The sequence below is a fragment of the Miniopterus natalensis genome, chromosome 3 (assembly GCF_054644295.1).
Source record: "Miniopterus natalensis isolate mMinNat1 chromosome 3, mMinNat1.hap1, whole genome shotgun sequence".
In the NCBI taxonomy this organism is placed as follows: Eukaryota; Metazoa; Chordata; class Mammalia; order Chiroptera; family Miniopteridae; genus Miniopterus; species Miniopterus natalensis.
The window spans coordinates 37,978,450-37,990,482 of NC_142083.1; the positions used below are offsets into that span (position 1 = coordinate 37,978,450).

Genomic DNA, 12,033 nt, shown 5'->3' on the forward strand with positions numbered 1-12,033 from the left:
TATATCTTTATTGATTTAAGAGAGAGGAAAGGAGTGGGAGAGAGAGAGACAGAAACATCAATGATGAGAGAGTCACTGATCAAGCCCACAACCGGGCATGTGCCCTGACTGGGAATCAAACCCCGATCGCCTGGATCCTAGGTCAATGCTCAACCGCTGAGCCACGCCCAGCAGAACTGCTATTTTTTCTTCTTATTAAATTGTAATTTGCTATTTAAACCATTTTTAAGTGTACAATTCAGTAGCATTAATTACATTCATAATGTTATGTAAACATCACCACTATTTATTTTCCAAAATTCTTATCATCCCAAACTGAAACTCTACCCATTAAAAGCAATGACACCTGATTACCTCCTCCCACAGACCCTGGTAATGTCCTGCTTTTATAAGTACAGTATTAAACCTCAGCCTAAATTGTTCAGAGACTTCAGGGCAAATATTTTAGGGGAAGAAGACTGCTCCTTTGATACCATAATCACATTTGAAGAATTCCAAATCAATTAGACAGAATCTTTGAGTTTTATGGTATACAAAGAAAAACATATACTGTTGGAATGACATAGTACCTAGGTCTCAGAAAACTGGGACTATGTTCTTTTAAATGAGAGAAAATACACCTTGTCTTTTCTGATTGTTGAGTATAAAAATAGTCAACAACTCAATGTCAATACAACACAAATCATTTGCAAAGTGAAATGGTTCATCTTTTAAAAGATACAAAATTTCATGAAGTCAACAAAAGTGGTGTTGGAAAAATGTATGTGAAGCCAATAAATAAAAATTTGGCTATAATATTAGAACTAATAAATGCAAATCCAGAAGGATGATGATAAGAGAGAAATGTAAAGAACGAGAATGACTTAAATATCGGAAGATGAGTAGCTCTCTTTAAGGCCATATTATAAATGAAGTCAAATCTAAAGAGAAAGATGTATATAGCATTATTGGATTTTGCTGGAAAAAAACATGCCAGGAAAATTTTTTTATTCAAATAATTACAATTGTAACTTAAACTTTGTTATATGTGATACATTATTTTAATACTTTTTAATTTGATTTTTCAAGAAATAAACCTAATACAACCTATATAATCCTCCCCTCCATCTACTATTTACCAAGTGAAATATTTGCAGCAGATTGTTTTCCAGAATCAATTATCGTCAGATAATAAGATTCTTCTGATTCTAAATTATTGGCCATTTATTTTCACTCTAACTTACAGGGCAATTAATATTTTAACATCTACTAAATTTTAAATTTCACTTAGATTCCTCCCCCAACAAATACGTATGCTGAAACAAAATCTTCGTTTTAACACATTTCTTGAGCAGCTACCATGTACAATGAAGCCTAGCTAATAGTCATTCAATAAAAGATGCTTCAGGTGACAAGACTAAGCTTAAGACATACAGAGCAAACCTCAAATAATTTCACATATTCAGTTCAACTAAAAAAATCACTTGAAAAAGAGAAAAATGAAGTACTTATTGAATCCTATATAACACAATACTGCTTTTGATGGATCTCTCTGAAGTTTTGATTTAGTATTCTTTATTTGAAATACTATTTGGCAACTTTCAGAAGGGAAAGAGAGTAGAAGATGAATACTATTCTAAAATTTTAAATCTAGATTAGCAAAGGAAGAAATGAAGTAAAAGGGAACCAATTTAAATGACAATATTTCTGTGTGCTCTGGTGTATGACCAACTTCTCAAATAGTCATGCTCAGTAACTTTCCATTGCTTTTAGATAATACATTTAAGATCACTTTCACATCTATTAGGCTTAACATAGGCTAATAATATACTTTCCACTCCCCTTATTATATTGTTGTCACAGGAAACTGATTCACTTTCATATTCAATAACTATCCTTTATCTCCTAGAGAGACTAGATGCTAGAAAAATATTTGCATTCCTGAATTATTAATAAAGTCTTCAGATCTTTTCTGGCACTTAATTTCCTGCCAAATTTTACTATGGAAAATTTATATGTCTCAGTTTGAACTATAGTGAAATCCTTTTGGGGTGAAGAGATATTTACCTTGTGCGTCTGATAAATGATGATTGCATTATCGGCTAATGTTTCCACCACATGAAAGTTTTCTATAGTTGCTGAAATGAAGGGAAAATATTAGTAGCCAAAAAGACATATTACCTTTTCCTAGAACGTGATTAATTCAATTATACTGAAAGTCAATTACAAATGAACATTATGGTAGAACAAACAGAATTCTGCCCCACCTGGGCTACGTTCAAATGGAACGTAGTTAATATGTAATATTAGGACTATAGGCGGTGGCTGTGAGACCTGATTATCAGGAAGTCTCATTTTCTTTGGTCCAATATTTAGCTTCTACAGCAAGAAAGCAATTCTAACCACCGCTGCATTACTCAGGCACAAATTATTCCCTAACACCCCTTCCTAAAATCTCTAATTCACTGAAGCTGAAAAAACTGCTCTATCTAGGCTTAGGTGACTGTATTTATTGGGAAAAGATTGTCAAACTGTCACTGATATACATCTTATGATGTTCAGAAGTATCTATTTATAAAATTTGGTGTTTAAGGGAAACCGTCCCCCTGCCAAAGTCACTGAACAAACCAGAGCAGGATTCTTCTAGGATTTACCAGTGAAACAAAACAGCCTAGGAGAAAAGTAGATAAAACAGAAACCTTAATTTTAGTCCTGGCTTTTCCACTAACTAGTTCTGTGGCCTTTGACAGGTTACTTGACCTATCTGAATTTCACTTTATTACCTACCTATGTGGGGATGTTGAGGTATTAAATCAAATGGTATAATATACTGAGCAGCATTTTATAGTGTGAAAATTCTACTTAAATATAAAGTATTATCAGTCCCCTATATGATTCTCCAAATATTTTCTACACTGACTTTGTAAACTATAGATAATATGCAGAAAACCGGGTTGAATTTGATATTACATTCTAAATAATTATATTAAAATATATTAATAATAGCAGCTTACTTTCCCAATCATTGCGAACGTCAACATTCCAGAAGTAATTGCAGACCTCGTGTCCTGTAACTCCTTTAACTGCATGGGTAGCTTTCAAAGGATCCAGAACAATCCCATTTTCTTCTACTTCTCTCCTATATACCTACATAGGACATATTTAAAAACCTGTTTAAAAAATAAAAATCAAACTCCTAAAGTACAAATTTGAAAGCATGTTTGTAAATTTAACAGCTTTTTAGGATTTTATTTATGAAACTCTTTATAGAACATAAATATTCTGTTAAAATTACGTTTAAAATTTCAAATTATTAACACATTAAAAATATTTAAAACTACAAATCATGGTAAACTTCAACTATGAAAAATATGCATATATGATGAATGACTACTATGAGTTGTTCAAAAAATAAATATATCAATTTAAATCAGTCATTTTTTAGTGAACATTCTTTATCTTTTTTAGAATATATATTTTTAATTTCAAACAGAGGAAGGGAGAGGGGGAGAGAGAAACATCAGTGATGAGTGTTATTGACAGGCTGTCTCCTGCACGCCCCCCGACTGAGAATTGAACCCTGACTTCCTGGTTCATAAGTCGACACTCAACCACTGAGCTACGCCAGCTGGGCTTACTGAACATTCTTAAAGACTGTTCAACATGGCAAAGAAGGACAAATAAGCCTGGTTAAAACATAATCTCCTTAGGGATACTGATTTAAGGCAGCTTTGTTCACTCATGTATCCCCCAGCATCCAGAATAGTATCTGAAACACAGTAAGGCAATTATTTGTTGAATCAATGATTGAAAACTGAAATGTAATAAAGATCTCTTGCTTTAAATACTGAGGCTGTGTATCTAACGTGCCAATTAAAATTATTTCAAAATTATGGAGGGTTTGCTATTTTAGAGAACTCTGTAAGAAGTTCGAGAGAGAAACATTAATTGGTTGTCTCTCGTACTCACCCAACCAGGGACTGAACCTGCAACCTATGTATGTGCCCTGACCGGGAATAGAACCCAAAACCTTTTGGTGTGTGGAACGATGCTCCAACCAACTAAGCCACCTGGCCAGGACCTGTAATTAGTCGACAAATGGATAAACATGTTCATAGGGAGAATCAGGTTCTCAATTTATGTAGTGCCTATGAGGCCAGATACTATTAGGCATTTCACAGATAGTTTCTCTTTTACAATCTCTCTCACCAAACTCCTTTCCCTACAAGCTTATTTGTTATTGGGACAGCTATTATCCTAATCACCTAAAATGGAATTCTGTAGACTTCTGACTCCTTCTCTCACACTTCATGTAGGGTATTAAGCTTTTTACCAATCTTCTATAAGACATCCAACAGCTTGACTGTTCTACTATGGTTACTCTGTTAGGTGGACTTCCACCATCTTGGACCTGACTCTCCCAAGTGGTTTTCTTGGTCTCTCGTTTCTTCCCTATCAGTTTAATCTTCTGAAAATGTTACTTTGCATAGTGGCTAATTGACTGCTACAAATGATATACTATTCTCTTTACAGGGTTACTTTATACTCCTCATAATGCAGCCCTAATTTCTCTCTCTCTGATGTTGTGGGCTGTGATCACCTCTTCTCTATTACTTACTCCCTTCACTTCCTGGAACCTCCCTAGGGGAGAAACAGCAACTTATCTGAACAGCGAGCACAGAGGGAGAACTAGACAGGTGTGGCTCAACCCTTCTTCTGCAGAGAGTATGCATTCTGGTCTGCTTTTAGGGCTTGCTCTTGTGGAGGGCTCTGATTATCCAGATATGGCAGAAACATTGTTAAGAGGTAAAAAGACCTTGTGACAGCTGGTCTCCAGGCAGTAATCGCATGGGCTTATGAGAATTAGAGCCTTTGTATCTCCTTTGCCAGTCTCCTCTATCTTATGTCTTGATTTGTTTCCTATTCAGGAGGAGAGGAAATTCCAACATCTAATATTGAAGCCCATTTGCTAGGATATTTCTGGTCAACAGTCTCTATAAAACTCCTGAACAAGAAATGAGCTTTCAATAAGTGAAACCAGTCAGACAGAGAAAGACAAATACCATACGATTTCACTTACATGTGAAATCTAAAGAACAAAATAAAAGTAAATGGCTCTGGCCAGTGTGCCTCGTTTGGACATCGTCCCATTTACCAAGGGGTCGCTGGTTTGATTCTCGGTCAGGGCACATACAAGAATCAACCGATGAATGCAGAAATAAGTGGAAAATCTATGTTTCTCTCTCAAAAAAAAAAAAAAAAAAAAAAATTAATAAATTAAAAAAATTTTCTTAAAAGAGAAATATCGAAAGAGAGCCATCAGTTAATTGTGACTTGTTCATTTTTAAACTGCAAAATACTATTTTTCCACAGCCTAGGCAAAACAGAATGGTTTGTGCATAGATCTGATCACAAAGAAATTATACAAAACTAAACCAGGAAAGCAAAAGAACATTTTCTTTGTCAATATCTGGGTTTTTTTGTTTGTTTTAATCCTCACCAGAGGATATTTTTTCCATTGCTTTTCAGAGAGAGTGGGAGAGAGAGAGAAGCATCAATGTGAGAGAGACACATTGATTGGCTGCCTCCTGCACACACCCCGAGCAGGGGCCGGCAACCAAGCCTGCAACCTAGGTACGTGCCCTTGGCTGGAAACAAACCTGGGACCCTTCAGTCTGTGGGCCAACACTCTAACCATTGAGCCAAACTGGCTAGGGCTCTGGTGCTTCTTTGATCATATGTAATAATTTGTTTAAAAGTAACTTTTAAATGCTACCCTTGTTCATATCAATAGTAATGACAATATGACTGGAACAGAGGTGCAATTAGCAACCTAGAGCACTTCACTGGGATATTACCTTCATTTCTCCTTCTTCTACAACCAATTGCCAATTGGCATCTCCACCTACATCCTGTAATGAGTAAGTCATGTGATTCTGTACCATTTCTTCAACCTTGAAAAGAAAAAAGTAAAGCTATAAGAATCTGCCTCCAATGAATAGCTATGACATAATCTCTTTTTAAAAAGGAACGATATTCCATTTACTTCAGTTCAGAAATGATGCTCTTAGAAAGCTGAGCAACCAAATGCACACAGGTTAGTAGTCTGAAGAGTTTAGTCCACATTCCAGATACCATATCTAGGTTAATGAGAGGAGGGAGAAATGTGGGGAAGTAAGATGCTTCAATCAAATAACACACTGTACACTGGGCCTAATGTGCATCAAGTGACCAAAATAAGCATTTTTGGAAAAAAAATTTCCTTCCTTTACCATAACACACTTCCTTACAGAGATGATGTCTTAAAGCATAAAATCATTAAACTCTAAAGGTAAAAGGAATATGAAGAGACCATCTAGTCCAGTGTTTCTATCTTTAAGACTACACATTGAGATACTAGAAAACTCGTTAAACATCAAGATTTCCCTACAAAAGGTAATAAAACTTTTGTTATTTCACTGAAATGATAAAAAGATAGTTGCTGAAGAACTGGCTCCTTTGCCATCTATGCATAGACACTTTAAGGTCTATTTTCTAATTTTTTTACTCATAATTTTGTTTTATGCAATAAATACATTAGAGAAGCCAGAAAAGAATTGAAAAATATGTATATTGTACTTTGATTAAAAATGTATTTGAGTTTAACTATTTTATATAAAATCTATTGTGTTCATTAGAGATAAAAAAGCAAGAACTAGGTCTATACATATGTTGAAATAAATACTTTAAATACAAAATTAATGGTTTGGGGGCAGAAACGCTTAAAATTATTAACCCTGGGGATATGAGTTTTCTACACAAAAGGATGTTATCAATATGTACTGTGACATGTACTTCTGCTACATCAAGATTTCTGGACCTCAGAATGCATCTTTGGTGACCAAAAGCAGGTGGCTTTAAGTGTCTCTTCAATTCCAGTGATTGCAAAAAGGTTTTTGATACAAATATATGCTGAGATTCTACAATCTATTTTTGTATTAAGTAAACACTAACAACATTTTATTTCTTTATTCATAATCCTCAGAACAATGTGATTAGTGTTGGGTTACAGACTTGAGAGAAAATTTAAAATGTGACTAACAGTACATTCTATAATTTTATAAAGCCTGAATTAGAAAATATAACTTCAGGGCCCGCCTGGAAAAACCTGTGTGTCTCTATAATTTTGAAATATGCTTTTAGAAGTGAAGCATGACTAATGTGGGATTCCAAGTTACAAATACATTAAAAATATATCTCATTTCCAAAAGAGAACAAAGAAAGTTCCAGTTAGTGTCCTTAAATAAAAAAGCCGAAGCAGCATTGCCCTCATTGTCTGTCGCATGATTTGGAGAAATTTTTACCCCTATTAGATCCCAAGATCTTAAAAATCTTTAGATCTGAATATGTACTTTTTAGGAAGGACACTGGGAGTTAAGAAGACCTACATTTATTATAAGATTAGAAGCAAAAAGAAACGCTTCCTACAACTAAGCCCTACTTTTAATGGATTACTTGTGAAAGGAGAGTGTGAAGGATTTTATTCTGTTAAAAAACAAAGTGAGTTCTATTTAAAAAAAATTTTAGTGTCATTTAGCTCTTTTGTTGGAAAGTATGCAAGTAATTGTGTTTATGCTTGGGAGATTATTTCTCAATTAGTGATTTCAAAAGTTTGAAAAATGATTTGTTTTGGTCTAAAAGAAATCAGATTCCACAAATATAAACTGAGAAGGTAACGTAAGTTAAAACAATGTAAAGTACGTTTAACATTGTCTTTCTAGACAAATGAAAATAAAAATGGTATTCCTATCACAGTTACCACTGCAGCTATGGAAATTTTCAGTGTTTTGCTCTTATCTACTTCCTTGACTAAAGAGGGCTTGAAAAAGTCCAACAAAGAAACAAAATGTATTCAGTGCTGTATTCCTAGGAAATTAAAGAAACCAATGAAGTACTCAATTATTGTAGTAGCTAACCATTTCTGCAAAGCCTTCATCATGAAATCTTTATCCAAGCATCTTCCTCTATCTAGGTAGTAATATTAAGATTAAGAAGAGAGCTGATACAGATATGATCTCATTATAATGAATTTTAATGTTCACTGCAATAAAATATGAAGTAGCCAATCTTACTACAGGGGCAGTGACTAAGGCATTCATGACCACAGACATTTCAGATCTAACCTACTCCATTTACTGTTTCAGTTATGACTTTGTATATAAAACATAAGTGGGAAACAAGGGACCAGTAATCTGGATAACAAGAATAAACACACACCAAATTTACCATTTTATTAGGCTCAAAATTTGATATACTAGGAAACAATGTTACTAGCAACACCTGCTATTACTTTATATATATCTTTATTGATTTCAGAGAGAGGAAGGGAGAGGGAGAGAGATAGAGACATCAATGATGAGAGAGTCATTGATGGCTGCAGCCCGCAACCCGGGCATGTGCCCTGACCGGGAATCGAACCCTGATCTCCTGGATCCTGGGCCGACGCTCAACCACGGAGCCACGCCCGGCTGGGCAACCTGCTATTACTTTAAAAATAAAAGAAGAAAAAGACTGGACCAAAATTATTGAAGCAGGTTTTTCCTGCTTTAATAGTATTTGCAAGTTTTAATGAGACTAAACATAATTTTAGGAATCAGGCCCTTAATTTTTTTGGACCTAGAGTAAAAAATGAGCTAACACACACAGCATCTTCATACCAAGTAAACTATGAAAAAAATAAAACATATTTGAAATAAGAGGTGATGGTACTTCAATTATAACCCTTTCTCTCATCTCACATTTGAATCACTTGGTATGCCATTTTAGGAGGCTAATTGAATTTTTCTAACATTATTAACATAGTAATTTTAAATTTTTAAAAAATATCTCTATTTATTGATTTTAGAGGGAGAGGGGAAGTGGGAGGAAGGGAGGGAGAGAGAGAAACACTGATCTGTTGTTCTACTTAGCTGTGTGTTCATTGGTTGATTCTTATATGTGTCCTGACGGAGATCAAACCTGCAACCTTGGTGTATCAGGACTATGCTCTAACCAACTGAGCTACCGGGCCAGGGCAATACAGTAATTTTAAAAGAAAACTGCCCTTTGATACCACAACAAAATTGTAATAAACAAAATTCTACTGAACAAAAATCTAGGAGAGCTCAAACATAGTTCAGATCTCTTTCTTACCCATTTAAAAGGAATACAACTATACTTATTATTACAGTTAGGGTCAGAGAGAGAGAGATGTTGGATAGACTAGTTCATTTAATAACAAGTTAACAGTGTATTGTTAACCCAAAAGAAAAATGGCCCAAACCATGAAGAGTCAACTCACAGAAGAAATGCAAACATCAAGAAGCAAAAATACCACTTTTAGTGTATCAGATTGGCAAAAATTAACTAAATTATAATATTCAGTGTTAGTACAGCAAAAGAAAACTGACATGGGAATGCAACTGGTTCAACTTTTTAAATTAACAGTTTGGTAATCTAATGAAAAAAGTTGATAAGTGTGCATGGCCTTTGTCCTAACAATTCTGCTTCTAGAAATATATTCTAAGGAAATAATTGAATAATTGTTCAAAGATGCTTATATAAAGATGTATATACAAGAATGCCCATGTAGCTAGCACTACCTGTAACAGAAATAAACTGAAAATAAACTAAATGTTCAGCATCAGGTGAGAAGGTAAACCCAATATACATATCATAAACAAATAAGGATACAGAGGCCTTTACTATTACTGATGGGAAGATGGGCCTAATTATGTTAAAAAAAAAAGCTGGTTACAAAACAGTGTGTGTGTGTGTGTGTGTGTGTGTGTATTGAACTATTCTGGTAGAAAGATAATTAAGGTGTGTGTATTTATCATATGTGCCTATTATTTATATGCATGAGAATGTATATCAAGTGATGTAGTAGTTTATGTTTATTTACTTTCTCATTCTGCTACAATTAGCATACATTATTGTGGAGTAGAAAAGGGAGGCATAAAATAAATAATCACCACAATGTGTTACTATGGACATAAAGTAGAGAAGTTTTACACAGAACTGTTTTGCAGTGATGCTCACCATACAGTAACCTGCAGCACCCTTTGATGTACTGCCCACCCTTTGATTTAATTTTTTTCAACAGATGATTTTTTTCTCTTTGATTTTTGAGGTGACATCTTTAGATAGGAACTGTGTTATGCAAATAAATGTGACCAAAAGATCCATTTATAAATCCAAGTCCTTTCTACTTTCTGTACACTTTGATTTGCAGCTACTTCATTCCCAATTTCTGCCCAGCAGACAGATTCATGACTTACTATTAATTTCCTAGTAGATTCACTTATTTTAATAGAAGTTGTTTTTCATCTCGTATAGGGCATCTCGTAATTCTATGTTTAATTATTCTACCCAATCAGGATTATGAACATAATTTCAATAAGAACAAAGCGGTCATGAGCCAAGACTTGAAAACAGATGCCAAAGTCCAATTAATCAAGAGCTAAATGCCAGAGCCCAAGTCTGCTAATGATAACAAATACTCTAGCAAGGACAATAAACAATCGAAGACCTCAATGCTATTTGTCTTCATTTTTGCCCCTTTTGGCATATAACATAGTACAATAATCAAAAGCTAAAACAGAATCTGATCAATCATGAGCATCACATATTAGAAAAATAACCCACTGGAAAGACTTCTCAACTTATATACATGAGTTACACAAGAAGTTAGGTAAAGAAATAAGCTACAATTTGGCAGAAGGTTTGTAAAAAGCTGGGTACCTACTTCTCAGTGATACATTCATCTGTACTTGAAGGCTTTCAGCTGTTCTATAGTTCTCTACAGCCAGAGTCCTGATCTAGGTTTTGAAGCCCTAATTCTTAGGCACTTATCAGTGGCTTATATTCTTTTTTTGCTCTCATTACATTTTCCTTTCATTTATAGCCTGTATATTCCTATATTTTAAGGGAAAATGGTGACCAGAACTGACGGGTTTTAGTCTGTTATTTCACTATTTTAATACAAGGTGGAACTTAAGCAGAATAATCCAAAATCTCCCCAGATTATCTAGTTTTGTAAGTGACTTACTGTGAATGAGTCACTTTTTAAAAGGCATGCATAAATGGATGCACAAAAGGTTAAGAAATAATTGTAATAAGTTTGGCTATAGGTGATTTTTGATAAATTAATACATCTCTTAAAAATGTTTAAGGAGAAAAAGCTGTAAAAGTCAGAAAAACAAGATTTGATTCTTAGAATTTCTTTACTGCATAGTTAAAAACGAATGCAAATTTTATTCACATGTGTAAACTAACAGGAATCTGTTTTAAATTATGACTTAAAAACTTTTATTGGAATACTCTGATAGAGAAAAAATGATATAGATAATTTTGGTTAGCTCAAAGAAATTATGTTATTACAATGTTATTAAAAGCTCACTTACTGAGCACTGACTACATGCCAGGCTCTAGGTAGATCTGAGTCCTAGTTAGACCACAGAAGTGAAGCAGAGAAGAGTTAGGAAAGCCATCCAACATCATGCAAATAACCAGAATTTAAACTTGGTCACTTCGGGAATTCAAGTTCTTAAAATAACCTAATGCAATCCAATAAAATGCAATCACTATAGAGATACAAAGCTGAATTGCAAAGATGGGAAGATAAGAACAATTTTTTTCCCAACTAATGCTGATGCTAAAATATATTGCTTCAATGATTTTACTATGAGGGCAGAGACTGCAAGCATCCGGCTTCCTCTCTTAAATTCCTAAACCCTTACTGATGATTCCAAATAAGCAATTAAAACCAATTTCTACAGATGTAGCATATGAATAGAAATATTAATTTATAATATCCACCAGTAATGTGCATAAGGAAAGTACAACCTGTTCAATAGTGTTTAGTATTTATTATAATGGTAATGAGACAAATATTATTTTAAAATTTATTTCCCTGTTGAACATAATTATGATATTTTAAATTAGAAGTGAGACTGCTGAATTCTGCTTTTATGCTATAACATATCCTGTAGACCATGTCCATCAAAGCTGCTGAATCCTGTCTGAAGAAATCAG

At 34.1% G+C, this 12,033-nt stretch overlaps 1 protein-coding gene across 2 annotated transcripts in view; it reads right to left on the reverse strand.

The window, feature by feature from the left end:
- CERT1 (ceramide transporter 1) overlaps positions 1–12,033 on the reverse strand; it is a 91,161-nt gene that overhangs the window by 5,887 nt on the left and 73,241 nt on the right. For both annotated transcript variants that reach the window (XM_016205244.2, XM_016205245.2), the window contains 3 exons: positions 5,838–5,933; positions 2,994–3,126; positions 2,047–2,117 (listed from right to left, as the gene is read on the reverse strand). In XM_016205244.2, coding sequence (XP_016060730.1) covers positions 2,047–2,117; positions 2,994–3,126; positions 5,838–5,933 — 300 coding nt within the window. The remainder of the gene's footprint in view (positions 1–2,046; positions 2,118–2,993; positions 3,127–5,837; positions 5,934–12,033) is intronic.